We start from the raw sequence: 21,005 nt of genomic DNA on the forward strand, positions 1-21,005 counted from the left end.
AGTACCCATCATCTAGTCTTATCTGTCCACACGTGTGACCCTGTTTTCCTGTGGTCCATCATCGTATTCTAGGGGAAGAGGCCGCTGAGAGATGCTCTCATGACGGTCCTCTCAATCTACAGAGATACCCAGGTGAACACCCAGGTAGGAGGCCACAACCCAGTAGGGATGCAGGCCCAGGTGCCAGCATCTGGAGGTCGGCAGGGCGCCCCGGGGAACAGGCAGGGAGGAGCATTTCAAGGTCCCAGCTGCTGCCACCTAGAGGCTGGAATCTCCCACCTGGAGTTCTGGTCTCTTGCATAGTAACACAAAAGACAAGGAGTAATGCAACACTCAGATCCTTGGCCAAGGAGAGGCAATAGCCTGGCTGTGTCAGCAGGAAGGGGCGCAGGACTCACAGCATCTCGGATGTCCCTGAAGCTACTAAGATCTGGGAACCCTGGAGAGTCCAGATGGACCCATGCCTTCCTCAATCCTCAGAGTGAGGGCCTGGAGGAAGAGAGGGAGGTTCCCAGATGGCTTATGTTTTACTCTCTGAGCTCTAGAGGGAGGTGAGAGGCATTCTAGAGCAAGCTTCCACTCTCTTTTCCTCAGCGCCAGTCTCCCAAGCTTTGGAGCCATGTGACTGCCAACACATAACCTAACCTCCGAGGCCTCAGTGTACTCCTCTATGATATGGTGGCTGCCACCAAGCTCACAAGATTATAAATAAATGTAAACACTTAGCACAGGGCTCCCACACCATTATGGGAGCTATTATAATTATTATCTATTACAATTCCGCCCCCTCCTCCGGTCCCGCTCAGCTTCCTGTCGCCCCTGCTCTGACCCCCCCAGTTCCTCTTCCATGTGGGGGTGGGCAGCGAGGGGTCTGAATGCTCTCTGGGAAGGACTGTGAGTCAAGAGAAAAGAGAAGTACCCTGTGAGCCAGGCCCAGCCCTTCTACCCCCACCAAGCACAGCCCAGCTTCCTCCCTGACCTCCGCTGACTCAGATTATGGAGCAGTCAGAGTGGAGACAAGCTATGGGTACAGAGGAGCCAAGGGCAGCGCCTGTATCTGTGAGCGTACTATGGGCCAGCGCCGACCTCACCGCTTAGCTCCTTTCGATCTCACGACCACCTCTGAGATGGTAACACTGCTATCCTCATTTTATAGAGGAGGACACTGAGGCACAGAAAGGTGAAGGAACTTGACAAAATTTGCCCGGCACAATGGTGGCAGAGCTAGGTCTGATTCCAGAGACCAAGTTATCAGTCACTGTTCTATAAAATGGTCTGCATCGGCAAGTGCCGGTCCCCAGATCAAACTGCCCCTTTGGAACCTGCACAAATGCCCCATTCACACAGGGCCCATGTTACAGACAAGGGAACCTAAGCACGAAAGAAAAGTACAGCTCAACAGCTAAGAGAAGACAAGAATGAAGTCGGAAAGACGAGTGCCCAAGTCTTTCCAACACTAGGCTAGACCGGCTCCTTCTGTCCTGAGGTCGCTCCTTGCCCCGTCCACAGAGCCAACTCTGGGTCACCAAATCACAAGGCCCTGGCTTCTGTGAGGGAGGCCTGTGGGTGTTCCTGGTCCAGCTGGGGAACAAGTCCCAGCCAGAGCCCAAGCTCAGGACAGAGCTCCAGGGAACCCACCCAGCTCTCTGGGCTTTAGAGGAATGTAGAGTTGAGAAAGCCGGCTGGAGTGGGAGGAGGAGGAAGCCCAAGCCCCTGCCCCTCCACCCGATCTGCAGGCCCTCCGGGGCGGGAGGGAAGGGAGAGACTGTGTGGTTTCCTCTGCTTGGACAGCTCTGTCCTCACAGCCGCTAGTGGGAGCTGAAAGAGGAGACAAGCTCCTTTCCCAGGCTTGGGGACGAGCAGTTACAGGAAGCTCCGGAAACAGATGCCCCTGGAGAAGCCGGCACTAGATCATTTGGCCTAGATCCGCCCCCGCCCCACACGCAGCATGAACTACCAGCACGACGGGGTGGGGCTCAGCTCTCCTCCCACCTCCACCACTAAACCACCTTGAGCAGGTCACAGGCTTTTTTGGGGGCTTCGGTGGAACTTTCCTCAAAGGGGAGGCAACATTCACCCCTGCTTCCTTCATAAGCCAGGTGAGGACAAAGAACAGCGGCAGAGAAGGGCATTCTGGTCTCCAGAAAACAGGGTGCAATGGCATTCAGAGCCAGCAAACATGCATCAGTTAGGAATCCACACTTGGGGATCGAGACAAAATGACATCTAACATCTGCCCTTTGATTTACGGTGCACTGATCACTTCCCCGCGTGCGCTATCTCTAGGGCCAGACTGAATTTCCCATTGCATGAGTTCTGAAAAGCAAGATGATGACAAAAAAAATTGCAAGAGCAGTGCTAGTGAAAAGCAGACTCCAAGAGCATGACCCTGAGCCATGACCATGTGGTCTATTCTGATCTGCTCAGTGCTGCCGGCCTACCAAGACAACTGCAAGCAGAACCTGGCTGGACACTAAAAAGCTATCAAATGTATCACAGCTTAAAATTTCTTGGGGCTCCTGGGTGGCTCAGTCAGTGGGGCGTCCGACTTCAGCTCAGGTCATGATCTCGCGGTCTGTGGGTTCGAGCCCCGCGTCGGGCTCTGTGCTGTCAGCTCGGAGCCTGCTTCGGATTCCGTGTCTCCTTCTCTCTCTGCCCCTCCCCCACTTGTGCTCTGTCTCTCTCTGTCTCTCAAAAATAAGTAAGTGTGAAAAAACAAAGTTTTTTTTTTAATTTCTTAAATAACGACAAGGTATCACTTTTGCCCATCAGATAGTAAAGCTTAAAAGAAACCCAAAAAATGGTATGTGGATATAAGGTAACAAACAGGCACTCCCATCATTACTGTAGAGATTTGGCAGTATCTATTAAAATTTCAAGTGCACACACCCTTCGGGCCAACAATTTTGTCGTTAGAGACTTAGTCCACATATAAACTCACACCAGTTGACAAGATCCTTGCATACAGATGTTAGTTTTATCGCTGTCTGAAGCAGCAAATACAAAACATGAATGACTGTCACCATACTGGAGAAAAAGCATACAATGGGATACAATGGAGCCACTGAAAAGAAGGCAGAATTTATGTGTGTTACTATATAAAGATAACCTAAAAAAAGAGTTTAAGAAAAAAAAAAAAGAACAGTTCACCTAACAGGATCTCATTAGTTTAAATAAATACGTAAATTCTTATGCATGCCTAGACAATTTCTGGAATGGAACATAAGCAATGGTCCAAGACTGTTTACCTCTGAAGAAGGGACCAGAACTAGAAATTTGGGGGAGGGGACCTTTCACTTTACGTCCTGTGTGCTGCTTGATTTTTTTTAACCATTAACATGTTATAATTTAAAGAAAAAAATGTTAAATCTATGAATGGTTTGCTCTTAAAAATAAACAAACAGGGGCACCTGGGTGGCACAGTCGGTTGAGCGTCCGACTTCGGCTCAGGTCTTGATCTCATAGCTCGTGAGTTCGAACCCTGCATCAGGCTCTGTGCTGACAGCTCAGAGCCTGGAGCCTGCTTCAGATTCTGTGCCTCCCTCTCTCTCTGCCCCAACCCACTCGCATTCTGTCTCTGTCTCTCTCAAAAATAAATAAACACTAAAAAGTTTTTTTAATAAAAATTAAAAAATAAACAAACAAGAGCAGAAACGGTAGCAGCTACAAAGCCTCATTTCTTTAAAACCTTAAACTATCTGGGGCTCACACTGACACTGATCCGAGTCCTGGGACCATCTCTTCTACCCTGAAGGGAAGTAGGTCTTGCCCCAGAAAGGGCAGGCCAAGATCTCTCTCTCCCTGTCTGACTCCAGATGGTTCTTCCATCCATTCTGCTTTTAGGCAAAGAGTTTGTGCTTTAATCTTGAGAAACCTCAGAGGAGACCAACATACAACTTTGCCGGAGGAAATTTAACAACACAAATCAGAATCCTTACATGCACGCCAAGGGGGCTCCCGAAGTACACATCAAGGCCTGTTTTTGGAACTGGGTGTTGGTTTTAGACGGGTGAGTCAAGTTTATGGACATTCACCCCTACACTTAAAATCTGTGCACTTCTCTACATGTACATTTTCCTTCAATACAGAGGTTTGTTTTTTTCATATGCATGCTTTTTGACCTGGCAACCCTGTTCTCAATTCCACACCATCCCAAGAAGAAAAAAAATCAGAGCCATGCGACAAGTTGTACTTTCCAGAGTCTCCAGCTCATTGTTGCCATAACTACGGAACAATGGAAATGACCTAAATTACCAACAGGGTAGGTTCAAGAAAGATAGCATCTCCCAACAACAGAGTACGTTCCCGCCAATATAAAGTAGGTATAGAAGTACATGTAATGACAAGGGAAGACACTTACGGCATATTTCTGAATGGAATAAAATAGGCTAAATATTATGTTCAGGGCCATATTATTAAGGTGTGAGATTAAGGATCATGATTTTTTCTTCTTTTCTTCTTTTCTGTTTTCTGAAATAAGCAAGTCTTACTTCTATAATTAGAAAAGCACAATAAACACTACTTAAAATAATAACAAATAATAGGAAGCAAAAAGAGATAAAAAAGGGGACAGGCCCAGGGTTATATATTAGTGGTTTTCAAATGCACTGGGTGTGAGAGTTACCTGCGGTTTAAAAGAACATGGGTTCAAACCCCAGCCCTGCTGCTTACCAGCAGTGTGACCTTGGGCAAGTCCCTCAACTTCTCTGTGCCTCAGACCACACCCCTCATCTATAAAATGGGGATAATAATAGTATCTACCTCAGAGGACTGTTGGGAGGGGTAAATGAGCTAATATGCATGAAGCCTTCAGAGGAATGCCTGGCATAGACCTATAGGTGTGTTAGCCAATGCAACTGCTCAAATTCTGACTCCATTGTTCTGGGGAGGGGCCAGGGAACCTGCATGTTTAACAAACTCCCCTGATGACTCTGGCCCAGTGAGAAACACTGGTAGCAAATCCACTACAACACTCCCATTACCTTTGGTGTCCCTGGAGCTTCCTGTGGAAGTCTTGGGCACTAGGAGCTGTCTGAAGGAGATCTCGCTAAAGGAGATCACGGAGCCAGCTCTCTTAGCTCTCACTCCATCCAGCTGGGTCACTCCCGACCCTCCCCTACTGCAGAGCCTCTCCTGAATGGGCTGAAATGTGGGCATCAGCACCCTCTGCAGGCAACTTTGGGTACCACAAAGAAGAAAAGGGAGCGTGTTGGGGCGCCCGGGTGGCTCAGTCAGTTGTGTCCCAACTTTTGATTTCGGCTCTGGTCATGATCTCACGGTTTGTGAGTTCGAGCCCCACATCAGGCTCTGAGCTGACAGTGTGGGGCCTGCTTGGGATTCTCTCTCTTTCTCTCTGTTGCTCTCCTGCTCACATACACACTCTCTCTAAATAAATAAATAAATAAAACTTTAAAAAAAGAAAAAGAAAAGAGAGCATCTTGCTTGTATTTCTAGAATGGTAGCCATACTTTCCCCTGGCATAAGGGATTTAGGGACACGTGTGGGGGACTTCTATGTCTTGCAGGAGATCAGCAACAACCGTGGGTTCCAGCCCTGGTTCTGACATTGAATAATAGCTATGGAGAAACCACTTTAACGCCCTCTGCATTTTTTTCATCTGTAACAAATAACTGTACCCATTTCTCAAGAATCTCCCACGAACCAGTTATGTCATACTTTTTACTTTATTTAATCCTGGCCTCAATCGTGTCCTCTATCCCGGTGAGGAAATGGAGTCACAGAGAGGTTAAGGAACTTGCCCAAGGTCACAGGGCTAGTAGGTGACAATGGCAGAATTCAAACCAGAGGCCCTGCTTTTAACAAGTCTGCCATTCCTATAGAGAATGAGGGCAGCACTAGATGTGAGCTACCACCAGGCTGGGCCCCCACCAATGCCCAGCCAAGGAGCAGCCCCAAGCTGGGCCAGGATGAGCAAACCTTGGCAAGCTGGGCGAGAGAGTGGTCCTTCTGGCAGATGAACAGTGACTCAGGTGGAGGCAGGCTGGGAGGACAGAGAAGAGGCAAGGAGCCCCCTCAAACACTTTTTTTTTTAAAGCCCTGCAGCTCAAACACAACATGTTCATGATTCATCTCTCGTGACTCCCCTGAATGAAGATGGGGGCCCTAGCAGGGTTTGCTCTCTCAGGCACAGAGAAATCCTGCTGGGGTCCCAGCCTTGTTACATCTCCATCAAAACTTGTCCCTTGCCCCTTTGAAGGGAGCAAGGCTAACTTACAATGACATAATAATGGAGACACTCCATCAAGGTCCCCTCTTCTCTCCCCATTACTAGCCCCACCTCAAAAGGGCTCTGAACAGTGAGGTGCCTCCCATATTCCATGCAAGTGGTGGGAAATTGGAGCTGGATCCTGTAGCTTGGTGAAAGCCTGCACCAACGCCTCACCTGAGGCCGGGAGATCTGTAGGTGGGACTACAGTCACTGCTAAAGAAACAACCCAGTGAAGTACATACTAACGTTGTCCCATTTGACAGATGGAAAAATCGGGGCACAGAGAGACTAAGTAATTTGCTCAAGGTCACGCTCCTAGGAAGGAACTGTGGCAGATTTATTATACTTTCCAAAGACAGCCACACCATCCCATAATATATCCCGCGTTCCCACATGCGCTTGTTACCAGGTGACACAGACACCCCTCTACTGAGAGATGGAATCTCCGTGCCCTCCTGGACCTGTGTGGATCTGTGAGTCAGGCAGAAGCAATGCCGCATCGTTTCCAAGGCTAGATAAGAAAAGGTAAAACGGGTTCCTGGGTGGCCTAGTGGGTTAAGTGTCCGACTTTGGCTCAGGTCATGATCTCACGGTGAGATCGAGCCCCGCATCAGGCTCTGTGCTGACAGCTCAGAGCCTGAAGCCTGCTTCAGATTCTGTCTCCATCTCTCTGCCCCTCCCCTGCTCATGCTCGCTCTCTCGCTCTCTCTCTCTCAAATATAAAAAAATTTTTTTTTTAATTTTTTTAATTAAAGAGAAAAGGTAAACTAGCTTCTGCTGGCTCTCTCTTGGGGTCCTTGCCCCTTAACCCCACCACCATGCTGTAAGGAAGCCCGAACTAGCACACAGGGAGATGGCCTGGGTCACAAGAAGACAGAGCAAAGGGAGAGGCCCCTGTGGTGAGGGACTGAGTCCTCAAGCCAACAGCCAGCTTTAAATGCCAGACATGAGCCACCGAGCCTTCAGACCATTCCATCCCCTAGTCTTTGAAACACCCCAGAGGATGACCGCAGAGCAGACAGAAGTATCCCTGCCAGGCCCCGCCCAAACTGCAAATTCCTGAGCAAAATAAATGTCACCACTGTTTTAAGCCATAAGCTTCTGGGCAGTTTATTACGCAGTAGAAATAACCGGAATAGCTGGTGATAGAGCCAGAACTGGAACCCAGTGAGCTGGCTCCAGAGCCTGTGCCCCTAGCCACTCTGCCATGGTCTCTGCTGTGTGAGAGACAGCAACAGAGGAGGGGTTTGGAGCTTGGGCCTTGAGTCACACATTCATTCATTCATTCATTCATTCATTCATTCACTCAGTGCTTGTTTATTGCACCCTGGGATATTGTGATTCATAGGAAATACACATTTGGTCTTCGTCTACAGTTCCTGGCTCACAGCTCCCCAAACCCTTGTAGTTTCAGAAGTGTGGAGCCTGATAAAGGTGTCTTGTTATGTGAATGAGGTGACTTTTAGAAGCACCTAGGGGTGGAAGCCGGTTGCCAAGAGAACCAATCACATGATTAGAAGGCCAGCCCTCTCTCTCAGACCTCCAAAGAGGGAAGAGGGGCTGGGGTTGATTCAATCGCCAATGGCTAATGATTTAATCAATTGGGGCTATGTAATGAAGCCTCCATAAAAACACACAGGACCGGGTTGGGAGTGCTTCCAGGCTGGTGGAAGAATGGGGACAGTGGCGCCCTCTCCCCACATGCTGCCCCACAAACCTCTTCCATCTGCCTGCTCCTGAGTTACATCCTTTCATGATAAACCCGCGATCTGGTAAGTAAAAGGTTTCTCTGAGTGCTGTGAGCCGCTCTAGCAAATTGCCCCAACGGGGGGAGGAGGAGGAGGAGGTGGTCCTGGGAACCTCTGATTTATAGCCAGTCGGTCAGAAGCGCTGGTAACAACCTGGGCTTCGGACTAGTACCTTGTCCAACTGAATCCTCACCAGTGGAATCTGATATGATCTCCAGGTAAATCGCATCAGAATTGAGTTGAATTCTCAGACACCCTATTGTTGTCCAAAAATTGTTTGGTTACACGTGTGGGAAAAACCACGTCCCCCCTTAAAACACACACACAATAGAACTGGTGTCAGAAAAGCAATTTACATCCATACTGTGTTCCAAGCTCTCTGCTAATGCTGAGGATATATCGGTGAACAAGACAGATCCCTGCCCTGGGGGCCTGGGAGGGAGGAGGTGAAAGATAAAAGAGGGATAACTTTACACAGGTATTTATGACAGGTTGATATGATCCAAAGGCGACCAGGTGGGTGGGGAGCCCTGTCTAGAGAGCGTGATCTGGGACAGCCTCCCTGCAGGGGAAACAGCAAGGATGTGAAAATCCAGCTTTGTGAAGAGTGAACAGAATGGCAGCAACTATCAAGAACAGACCTGGGTTACATCCTGGCTCCACTACTTACTAGCTGTGTGATCTTGTGGAAGTGACCCAGCCTCTCTGAGCCTCCACTTCCTCATAAAATGGGGATGCTTCCAGAACCCACCTCACAGAATTGCTCTGAGGAGCCCATGAGCTAATACATGCACAGTGTGCAGTCCAGGGCCTGGCACAGGAGGAACTCCATATATACAAGTGACTGTGGTGACAGGAATTACTTGAGGCCAAGGTCCCCAAACGGAATGCCCAGAGCCCCCAGAGACCACTCTGCTCCCTGTTGGAAACTGCTAGCCACAGCTACCGGGGAAGAGAGCATGGACAGTGGGGGTTGGGGGCCCCTCCCATGGCTGCACTGATACCCAGGCCTCTGAGGGGGTAGTCAAGTGTAAGGGGTGCACACATACTTCCCTGAAGCACACTGACACATAGAGCCAAGCTTCTGCCCACCCCCTGTGGCCATTCCTGACTCATATCCTCAAACTAGGGCTTACCCACCTGCCACCCTGAGCTCAGAGTTCAAAGGATGGAGCCCTGGTTATCTCTCCCCAGGCCCTGCCCCAAAGGCAGTGGGCACCCACACAGCCAGTGGGGGAGAGGCAACTTCCTCAAAACAGAGGGAGGGAGGGACAGGAAGCCTGGAGAGAAGGCAGAACTGGGGAGGGCAGAAGACTCAGGGGCCCCAGGTAGGGCCAGGAAATCCCAGTGGGGTCAAGTATCACCTGCCATCAGACAGGCACACCCTTTAGGACTCTGGAAAGCACCTAGTGGGTGGCCAACACACATCCCCAGAGGAAAGAACACCAGCAAACAGCACACAACAATGCACACAGGACATACTCAGAGGACCCACACCCTCCACAGATGTGCACCCTCCACAGATGTGCACACACGTACAGGCACATCTCACTGTGCCTGGGGGCCTGTCACTCCCCTCCTGCTCTTGCTCACTACCAGTCATCTAGTCAGCAGGGTCCCCCAGGTGCCCATGCCTGCTGCCATCTGCTGGCCCAGACCTTTCAGGGCCCAGTCGGCACACACAGCATAATCCAGGAAGGAGGCTGCCAGCCCTGGATCTGACCTAGGGAAGGGGGTGGGAAACCACCTGGCCCTCAGAGCAAGCTGCAAGTCAAGACCTTATCATGGGCAGGGCCAGGGACTCCGCACAGCCTGGTTTCAGGCCAGGTCCCCCAAAAGCACAAGCCTTGCCTTGGTGTCCCATCTGCTTTGGGAGCCCCCATGGCTGCTTTACATCTTGAGCAGGTTGAACGGAGCCCTGAAGGGTTGTGGCAGGCAGAGCAAAAGAAAAAAAATAAAAATAAAAACTAAGTGCAGCACAGTAGGCTAAGATCAGACATGAAGCAGAACTTCCCACTGGAGAAGCACCAAAGCACTGAAACAGAGGTGTGGACCAGAAGAGTGTCATCTGACTCCATTTAGAATTCCTCTTTAAAAAGGGAGGAGATGGATAGACATCACTGTTTTTTTACTAAAATTATTAAAAACAAAAAGAGTCCCAAATTGCAGAGGTCAGAGGAATCTTGAAATGGTTGTAAATGAAGACAGTGGCTGCTGAACATCACTAGCCTAGGCTGGTGTGACCTTGCCTACAGGCAACAGACGGGCACAGTGACCTTTTATTGCCAGCCTGAGCTGGCTGTGCATGAGCAGGAGGCGGCTAGACAACTTCCCTACGGTGTGACCTCTCCTGAGGGGGTAGCACATTGCTTGGAGATGGCAGAGGGTAGGGAGGCCAGGGCCACCATGGTACAGGCCTCGGCAGAGGCACATCCTCAACAGGACCAAGTGTTTGCAGTCAGCATCTCCCCTCCAAAGCAGGTGGTGGCCTGGGAGGGGCTGGTAGCCACTCCGGAGAAAGGGAGAACGAGGATCCCGAGTCTCGATGCTGTACTCTGATATACGAAGCCAGCCGGCCCTACGCCCTTGGACCCCCACCTCATCCTCAAACACGGTCGTCCCCTTCTCTCACGCCACCCCATCACTCTCCCAGAGGCCCAGCCTGTCCCTGCCATCCCAGCCACCCAGGCTGCCCACCTTGCCCTACCTTGCCCGTGGTTCCTCCTCATTCTTGGCCACTCTCCCTTCCCTTCCTGCCCTCCGTTTTCTCTCGCCCTCCTCCACCTCCTGCGCTGAACTCCCTCCCCACCAACAGGGGCCCAGACCAATGCCCACAACCATGTGCCAACTCCAAATGCCAGCACCCGCCCTCCCGCCACTACTCTTTCAAGCACCGCTCCCCTCACCACCCACCCCCCACCTCACTGCCAGAGACAAGCAAGAGCAGCCGGCCCAGGGGCAAGGCACTGCTGGCTCAAATTCACAGAACGTGAAACAGAACGTTTCAGGGGATGTGGAAGACTGGGCCACAGCTCCAGGAGGAACTGACCAGCTCAAATGTCTGGCCCTGGAGCCTCAGATCCTATGGCCAAAGGTGAGGGGGGGCTGTCGTTAGAAGTCACTGAATCCTGCCTCCTCCTCCACTTGAGTGAATGAATATCCGAGCCACCCACAATGTGCTGTCTTCCCGATTATACAGAAATACAATGTTTAAGGGCCCATCACCATGTTCAAAATTTTCATAAATGTCTCATTTAACATTTACAACCCCTGATACGGAAACTGAAGCTCTGAGAAGTTAGGTAATTTGCGCAAGGTCAGGCGGTGTGCTGGACGTATGCCACTTCAGCCCTCTCTGCCCCACTTCTTACTCCAGCCACGTCAGCAACGACCAGCTCCCCGCAGACTTTGAGCAGCGGCATTGGCTCCACCCGGCAAAACTTCACCTAGGGCGGCGTGGGGCCTTCTTTGAGGTGCAGTGTGGGGCGCCCACGAGAACCCACTGGGGCCTCACGCGTGGGCAGCCTGCAAGCAGGTGGGAGTTAATGTCCACCAAACCACTCTGTCCAGTGGGGAACAGAGCTGACGGATGAACGCTTTCCTATTTCTCTCCCCAGCAGGGCAGTTCTGAAACGCATTCCCTAAGGCTCCTCAGGAGACTGCCCAGGGCAGAGTGGTGGTAATAAAAATAATGTATCCTTGTCTTTTTTTTTTTTTTTTTTTTTTTAAAGTAAGCACCATGCCCAACGTGGGTCTTGAATTCATGACTCCGGGATCAAGAGTTTCATGCTCCACTGAATCAGCCAGCCAGCCATCTTTCGTCTTTTCCCCTTCATGCCCTTTGCCCCACCCTTGTTCCCCAAGACCACTTCTCAAATAAACCACCACACACAAGCCTTTCTCTCAGCCTCTGCTTTGGGGGAACACAGGTGGAGACAGAGAGTGGTGGTGCTGGGACTCAAACCCAGGTCTGAGTAACAACAGAGCCTTTATGCTTAACCAGATGCTGCCACCACCAGGGGGCCCGTCCACACCAGGGGGCCCTTTTCCTCAAGGCTGAAGTCATTTTGAACCACAGTGGCTCAGCCACACTTGATCCAGACAAGGTATGGGAAACAGGGAGCAGAGGGTATGAGGGCACCTGCAGCAGGTACGTCCTCTCTGGAACTGAAGCCACCTCTACCAAATTGCCTCAACACCCTGGGTTGAGCAGGAATCCCAGCCAGATGTGCCCTGGTCCTACCCACGTTTAGCGTCTGCCTCTACCCAGAAACTTCTGTGGCTCGTCAGCTCCAGTCCCCCATCCCAGCCCCCAAGCAGGTCCCCAAGCCCACCCCCACTGTTCAACATCTTGGAAAGGAGAGGGGACCTGAGGTAGTTTCTTGAAATCTGAGCAGCCAGATCTAGCAGACAGCCACCCTGCCCCACCCTGGACTCGGAAAACCCCATACACCTCCTTGGAGGTGAGGACAGAGCCTCCCCCAACGTCTACCCAAGTCACAAAGACATGATGGGACTTTCCTGGGGGAAAGGAAATCACTCTTGGGACCTCACACGCCCTGAGTCACTCCCAGCCTCCCTACCCAACCCACCCCCACCCCCCCCACACACACAGCTGTTTGAGCTCTCCTTACCCTGCAGCAAAAACGGTGGGGGGGGGGGGGGGGTTCTTCCCTCTCCATGGGAAGCTGAGGCCTGTCGAGCTTAAGGTACAGCCACAGGATCACAAATCATGAAAAGAACCCAAGAGCCCTGGCACCCAGCCCAGGACAACCCTATTATTCCCTAAGGAGGCTGCTCTGAAGGGGGCCACTCAACAGAGGCAGATCCCAGGCATTCAGAGCCCAAACCCCACTTGCATGTAAATGCCCTTTGGTTTGTTAAGGGTGTGGAGGGAGCTGCAGGAAACATGAGGAGAAAGAAGGATGTCCCCCCAGCCAGCTCCCAGGTCCAGACACGCAGTATCTGGTGGTGGCAAAGCCAAATGGACTCTGCACAGTTCTGAGGTCCCCTGAACACACACCTGCCCTGGAACCCCACCCAAGGCTGACTCCCCCCTCACTCACTCACCCAGGGCCTCCAGAAATGAGCAGCAGGCTGGTGGCTGGCCCTGCCCAGGAGGTCCATTAAGGCCTCTCTGCCAGCACCCCGTCATCCTAGCTCCCCTCTCCGCAACAGGCACAGGTTGGAGTGAGGATGGGGTGGGGTTTATGGCCTTTTGGCAAAACAAACAAACAAAACCAGCCTAGTCACAGGTCCTCCTGGGGTTCCGGCTGTTTCCTTCCACCACCACCTGTAAACACCCCACCTCTGACCTCCACCTCGGTCAGCTTCTCTAGCCAGAGACTTTGACAGGGTCTGAGCAACATCTCACTCACGCACACACACATACCCTGATACATGATGTGTGTGCGCAATGCCCCACCCGCATGGATTACTGAGGACAGTCACCCCATCTCCGAAACACAACCCATTACGCTTAATTAATTACCCTGTGGGATCACAGCACAGAGCTCACACACGTACGGGCTGTCTTTCTGCTTGCGAACACACGCATTTACACTCACAACATACGCCCCGATTCCGCGTTCAGTCACACCCGGGACTCGCGCCCTGGTGCAGGCTGTTTATGCATAGAATCACCACCCAGCCCCGGACCCACTGACCTTCTCCGACGCACGGCGCAGAGCTCACTCCTCGACGTGGACCGAATGTCAACAGTCAGAGGCGGCGGCTCACCCCGCCCGTGCGCCCGCAACGGCGGCGTCCTCCCATCGCCATCCGGACCCGGGCCCCCTCCCGGCGGCGGGCTTCCCTCGCAGCCCGCCCAGCCGCGTGCGCCGTCACCGCGGCGCGCACACGCGCACGGCCGGCCGGCGGCCGCGAACGCACAAAGCTGTGCCCTCCGCCCCGCCGCCGCCGCCGCCGCCGCCCGCGCACCTGGTGGGCGCGCCCCCCGCCGCCCGGGCCGCGCGCCCCCGCCCCCTCCCACCGCCTGCGACGCCGCGGCCCGCTGCGGGGACGGGGAGCGCGCCGGGGCCCGAGCACTGAGCCCGCGGCCGGGAAGCTCTCGTCGCCGGCGCTAGGAAACTGCCCCAGGCGGCTCCTCGGGAACAAAGGCGCGAGGCGGGGCACGCGCGCCCGAGGGACCCGGGGGAGAAGAGGGAACAGCCCACCAGCCTGCAGAAGTTTCTGGAGGATGGGGCCGCGGGGCGGTGGCGAAGGGAGGTGTGGAAAGATCCACCATGAGTTCCTGGGCTACGGAGGTGGACACTCTGGGGCTCTCTCCAGCTCTGCGTGGAGTGGATGTAGGGGGGAGGTATGGTGTTACCTGGCCCCCGAAGTAGAAGGCCTCTAGGACTGCCAAACCCCTGAAATGCCCCTGCTTTGTATCCGCAGGCTGGAGCTTTCTTTCATTCACTCCGCAGACATCCTCCCAGCTTCTTGCCAAACCAAGGATGCTCCTGAACTTGAAGGGGTTGGGATGCCTGAGTCTTTTCCTGGGTAACCTCCACACCAGGAAGCGGCTGGAATATGGCTTGTACACCTCACTGATGAGAAGCTCACTCCCTCAGGGGGCAGCCCACGCCATCCTGAGGCGAATCTAAGGGCTAGAAAGCCATTTCTTCAGTTTTATGGAAATATGCCTCCCTTCTGTCTGTTGACCATGGATGGCATCACTCTGCTCTAGCCATAATGGCTTTCTGCTTCTAGAATATACCTAGGGCCTTGTCCTTGCTGTTCCTCCTGCAGTACTCTTCCATCCCGTCTCCTGTGTCCCCTTCCCCCATTCCCCAGCAGCTTCTCCATATGGCTGCCCCCTTGTGTCCTTGAGGACTCAGCTCAAATGTCCCCTTCTCAAAGAGCACTTCCACCTCTTCCAAAGTCCCTACACACCTACTGGTCACTCTATCTCGATGCCCTGTTTTAGCACCTTCAGTATACTGAGCATCTTAAGAAATTCTCTGTGTGTGTCTATGGTCTGCTTTTCCCTCTAGAACATGTACCCTATGGAGGCAGGATCCTTGTCTGCCTTGGGACGAGGCCCTGTAACACCAGCGCCTGACCGAGAGCAAGGTGGAAGGAAGAAAGGAAGGCAGAGGTGGCCAGCCTAGGGGCTGAGTCCCTTCAGCAGTTTTATCCATCACCCTGAAATGCAACATGCTCGGCCATTCCAGGGTAATATGGGGCACAGTGTTACCAGAGGAGATGCTCAGTCGCTGTCCACCAAACAAATGAACAAATGAAGGAATCTTCTTCCTAGCGTCTGAGACTCAGAACAGCAGGACATTCCCTCCCCTGCCCTGGACTCTACCCTGAGCTCTTGCAGCCCCCAGATGAAAGCATTTTCTTAAAACCTAAATCATGGGGCCATATCCAAGCTTCTAGTCAATTGGAACCATGATTCCCATGTCTCCCTCCCAAGTATAGACAGGATTGGAGGCCAAAACGGATTTCTCCTTCATCCCTGTTAAACTGTACCTACTAGCCTTGGACCTAGAATCCAACCTCCAGGGCATTTTGGGTCCCAGTTCTGCCATCTTGCCTGTTGGGATGGTGCCTGGGGTTCGTGCCATCAGCAATGTCACCACCTCTCCACATCCTTCCTCACCAACCCACTCATAAACACGTGGAGCAGGACTCAGCCAATGGCAACCCACTCATCAAACTCAGAACTACAGTCTTCTACTCCACCACCCAACCTACTTTCTAGTCTAGAAAACTAATCAGAAAAGTGAATAAGCTTTCCCCAGCAGGATGGGTTCCCAGGGAATTCATTTGCTCTTCTTTTTCCAAGAGCCACCAAACCATCTCTCTAATAATTTTTATAAATGTTTATTTATTTTTGAGAGAGAGACAGACAGACAAACAGAATGCAAGCGGGTGAGGGCAGAGAGAGAGGGAGACACAGAATCCGAAGTAGGTCAGCACAGAGCCCGACACGCAGCTCGAACCCATGGACCATGAGATCATGACCTGAGCCGAAGTCAGATGCTTACCTAACTGAGCGACCCAGCTGCCCCCAAACCATCTCTCTAAAACCAGACTCAGGGAGGGGGGCACCTGGGTGGCTCAGTCAGTTAAGTGTCTGAGTTTTGGTTTTGGTTTCAACTCAGGCCATCTCACCTTTCTTGAGTTCAAGCCCCACATCAGGTCCTGTGCTGACATCTCGGAGCCTGCTTGGGCTTCTCTCTCTCTCTCTCTCTCTCTCTCTCTCCCCCCACACCCCTGCTTGTGTGCTCTCATGTGCACATGCGCATGTGTTCTCTTTTTCTCCCTCTCAAAATAAACGTTTAAAATTTTTAAATAAAAATAAATAATAAAAACAAATAAATAATAAAAACAGACTCTGACATGTGACCAGGACAGATGCCGAGTTCCTTATTTATGGTTTCTGGATTTAATTCCTCTTGGCAAAGATAGAAATTATCTTAGCTAGCTCCTGCCTTGGGACACATGCCTTATTCTCTGAGAGGCAGTGTGCATAGTGGTTATAGGCACTGCAAATTGCTACCTGTTATTTAACCCCTGTGCCTCAGTTTCGTCATCCGAAATATGGGGAGAACAATGGTACTTAAAGCCTAGCATTGTCAGGAAGACGAAACCAATTTATTCTTATAAAGCATTTACAACATGACACATAATAAGCACTCAAAAAATTAACTATTAATATTCTGTCACAAATTAGTATAATCACAGACTATGGCAGCCTCCTCTTCAATGCCCCTGGGGTGCAGGCTTCCCAAGTATGAAAGCTGAATTTATTTCAAATGGCTTCATCCTGTCTTATGACTGTTGCCCTCCTCCCAGGACTCAGCTCTACTCCTGTGACTCTCAAATGAATTCTTGTTCTTTGGCTCAGCAGATGGAGCAGCTCTGTCAGCTTCAGACCACCTGCATAGGCAGGCGCTCCCACCCTCCACTTCCTCCCTTGCTATTACCTTGGGCAGGTGCAGCTGGCCCACCTGCCATGGGGCTGGCCTCTCCCAGCCTTCCTGCAGGCTCAGAGCCTGCATAGCGCTCATTTGTCATCCCCCCAGTGCCTGTTTAATGAACTCCTTCTCTGAAACAGGACGTCAAGGGGGTGCCTGGGTGGCTCAGTCAGTTAAGCGTCCGCCTTCGGCTCAGGTCATGACCTCGTGGTTTGTGGGTTCGAGCCCCGCGTGGGGCTCTGTGCTGACAACTCAGAGCCTGGAGCCTGCTTCAGATTCTGTGTCTCCCTCTCTCTCTGCCCCTTCCCTGCTCATGCTCCGTCTCTCTTTCTCTCTCAAAAATAAATAAGCATTAAGAAAAAGATTGAAACAGGACGTCAGGATAGGGTGGAGAACAAGCCGAAAAAGGCCCTGCCCCCATAAAGCTTACATTCCGGGGGATGGGGTCATGGACAAGGAACAAATAGACAAAGAAGATCATGTCAGATGGCGGCAAGAGCTTTGAAGGAAAGGTGAGAAGGTGAGGGAGAAGCTACCCCATGTCAGATGGCGAATGGCACGCGATAGGGTTTTGCGTGTTGCCTACAAGTGAATCCGACCATGTGCCCTTCATGTCCACGTGTCACTAGCACGCTCCCAGGGCAGCCACACCAGCCTCTTTCTTTTTCCCTGCAAACATTCACAGTTACACACTCAGAATTTCATTTCGGCACCCTTCCCAACAGCCTTGCCTCAAGCTCTAGAGGACGTTCTGTCTTTCCTCTACATTATTTGAAATCCACCCTCTGGTGTCCAGGGCACTTGTCTGACTATCCGTTCCCTGACTACCAAGAGTTCCCCTTTCCCAGGGCTCCTGTCACTCTCACATCATCATCCAATTAATTCTTCCTACAGAGTATCAGATCCAGATCCAGAGTACCCAGCCACCTCACTGTTTCCTGAACCTTCTGAAATCTCGAGGAGACGAGAAGGAGCAGATGCACTTAGCTGAATAGGATTCCTGGCAGATATCTGGGAGGCGAAGTCTCCATAGACTAAATCTTATTCCTGGGGTGGCTGGAGAGCAGCCGTACAGCATCACCCCTGTTCTCTTGTTAGCCAGCCCATGATAGGCCCCCCCAAAGACATCACCTCCACTCCTCTTTCACTTAAACCACCCCTGGGAGGTGAGGCCTGCTCACCCTTGACTGTGAGGGTCCTGCGAATTAAGGAGCTAGCGCAAAGAGGTCTTGAGGGGGAAAGTGGAAGAAAGGCTCAGGATCGGGTCTCCCAGAGGCCTTGGGTAGGGGTGAGGCTGCAGCAGGGCTACCCAGGATCTCTGCTGAGACTGCTAATGCTGGTCACACCTGTCCACAGTGCGGTGAAGAGTGGGCAGGGGCCTGGGAGCAGGTATCTGGACCAGGAAAAGCCCTATTGGCCGAGAGTCAGGCTCCCGGCTGGATGCCCTGACAAGGGGAAGGAAGAGACAAGGGAGGCAGGGCTGGTTCCACCCACCCAGGTCAGAGATGGGGTGGGGAGGCAGCCCAGCAAATTTCCCACCACTCTCAGGAACCCACTGACCCCAGGCCTTAGGAATCTCTGCAGACATCATTTCACTTGAGACTCATGATCTTCCTGATAGAAGACAGGGAATGCAGGATCATACCCATTTTACAGAGGAGAAAGCAGAGGCAGTGAGCTGCCTGAAATCACTCAGTGCCTTCTAGGCTGAACAAGCACCCAGACTGACAAACTCCTTTCAGAACCCTGGGAGGCTTCTCTACCACTGAGGACAGTGGTTCCCCACTGCAGATTTATGGACCAGTGTAGAGCTGGCTGCACTAAGTATCACCTTTGGGGCGGGGATGGGGGGTTGGACCCAGCCACAGAGTGAGGGTAAGGGCTGTGGTCCCTTTACCTGGAGGGAGACTCAAGGTCAGCACGGCTGAGGATGCGATGCTGCTGAGGGCTGTAGAGCCACTGGAAGGCTGTCAGTGTCCTCTCCTCGATTCGGAACCGACCTTCCTGCACGTACCTGCAGGCAGGACAGGAGAGAGTGAGGAGATGGGCAGGCAGGGCTCCACAGAGCTTCTTGGGGAAGTTGACTCTGCTTGCTGGAAAAAGACAGATAAAGGGCACCTGTCCCCAAATCTCCCCCCTGTTCATCTGCCAGAAAGCTCTATTTCCAGAAGGCCACTGTTAGAATACCCTGAAGAGGAAGGAGCTATGGGGCTTCAACTTAAGAGATGGAAAAGCTTTATAAAAGTTAGCTGTCTCAGGGTGCCCGAGTGGCTCAGTCAGTTAAGCGTACAACTCTTGATCTTGGCTCAGATCGTGATCTCACAGTTCCTGGGATCAAGGCCCCCATCCGGCTCTGTGCTGACAGTAGGAGCCTGCTTGGGATTCCGTCTCTCCCTGTTTCTGCTCCTCTCTCCATCTCTCTCTCTTTCTCAAAATAAATAAATAAATAAATAAATAAATAAATAAATAAATAAATAATATATATATATATATACATACATATCTGCCCCTCCTCTGCTCATGCTCTGTCTCTGTCTCTCAAAAATTAAAAATTTAAAAAAAAAAGTGTGCAGTCATTAAAAATGAGGGCATCCGCTGTGCACTATCATGCAAAGATCTTCAAGGTACATTGTTTGTCTTTTTATATTTTCTCTCATCCCATAGATTGCATTTAAAAAATTGGGTGGGGAGGGCACCTGGGTGACTCAGTTGGTTAAGCATCCGACTTCAGCTCAGGCCATGATCTCACAGTTCATGAGTTTGAGCCCCACGTCAGGCTCTGCGCTGACAGCTCAGAGGCTGGAGTCTGCTTCAGATTCTGTGTCTCTGTCTCCCTCTGCTCTTCCCCTGTTCACGCTCTGCCTCTCTCTCTCTCTCTCTCTCTCTCTCTCTCTCTCTCTCTCTCTCCCTCAAGCATAAAAAGAGAGAGAGAGAGCATGAGTGGGGGAGAGGAAGAAAGAGAGAGGGGGAGACACAGAATCTGAAGCAGGCTTCAGGCTCCAAGCTGTCAGCAGAGAGCCTGACGCAGGGCTCGAACTGATGAATCACAAGACCATGACCTGAGCTGAAATCAGACGCTTAACCGACTGAGCCACCCAGGCGCCCTATAGGTTGCATTTTTTAATTCTTTTGCTGCACAGAGATGCCACATTTTCTTTTCTTTTCTTTAACTTTTTTTTGTATTTATTTTGAGAGAGAGAACATAAGGAGGGGAGGGGCAGAGAGAGAGACAGACAGACAGAATACCAAGCAGGCTCCGAGATGTCCAGGCAGAGCCCAATGCAGGGCCCAAACTCACAAACTGTGAGATCATGAGATGAGCCCCAAGATATATGGTGAAGAGAAAAAAATCAAGTGTGGAAATAGCAGTATGGGGGCACCTGGGTGGCCCAGGTGGTTAAGCATCTTCTGCTCAGGTCATGATCTCACGGTTCATGAGTTTGAGTCCCACATCTGGCTCCTTGCTGAGTGCAGAGCCTGCTTCAGATTCTCTCTCTCCCTCTCTTTCTGCCCTGCTCTCCCTCTCTCTCTCTCTCTCTAATAAATAAACTTGAAAAAAAAGAAATAGCAGTATGTATAATTTATGTTAAAAGTGGGGAAGGAATAAAATATGAATTCATATTTGTTTATCTTTAAAATTTTTTTTTGAGTTTATTTATTTTTGAGACAGAGAGAGACAGAGCATGAACGGGGGAGGGTCAGAGAGAGAGGGAGACACAGAATCCGAAACAGGCTCCAGGCTCTGAGCTGTCAGCACAGAGCCCGACGCAGGGCTCGAACTCACGGACCGCGAGATCGTGACCTGAGCTGAAGTCGGACGCTCAACCGACTGAGCCACCCAGGCGCCCCTGTTTATCTTTATATGTAGAAACTCTGAAAACACAAGAGCTAATAAGAATAGTTACCTCAGTGGGGAGGAGGGAGAACTTGGTAAATGCAGGCATGGGAGAGTGACTTTTAACAACATATGTTTTCATACAGAAGAGGTATGGCATATTCCAGATGGGGTGTGTGTGTATGAGAGAGAGGGAGAGAGAGAAACTACAAACTACACCAAGTGCTATGAAAAAACAACCATGGGGCACCTGGGTGGCT

At 51.5% G+C, this 21,005-nt stretch overlaps 1 protein-coding gene across 2 annotated transcripts in view; it reads right to left on the reverse strand.

The window, feature by feature from the left end:
- The window catches only part of RAP1GAP2 (RAP1 GTPase activating protein 2), a 224,663-nt gene that overhangs the window by 192,711 nt on the left and 10,947 nt on the right, over nt 1-21,005 (reverse strand). Inside the window, exon 2 of one of the 2 annotated variants that reach the window (XM_027034683.2) lies at nt 18,808-18,924. In XM_027034683.2, coding sequence (XP_026890484.2) covers nt 18,808-18,924 — 117 coding nt within the window. Of the gene's footprint in view, nt 1-13,643; nt 13,801-18,807; nt 18,925-21,005 lie in introns of those variants that run through there. The other variant, XM_027034686.2, reaches the window with a different exon arrangement.

Source organism: Acinonyx jubatus, chromosome E1 (assembly GCF_027475565.1).
Source record: "Acinonyx jubatus isolate Ajub_Pintada_27869175 chromosome E1, VMU_Ajub_asm_v1.0, whole genome shotgun sequence".
NCBI classification, from domain to species: domain Eukaryota; kingdom Metazoa; phylum Chordata; class Mammalia; order Carnivora; family Felidae; genus Acinonyx; species Acinonyx jubatus.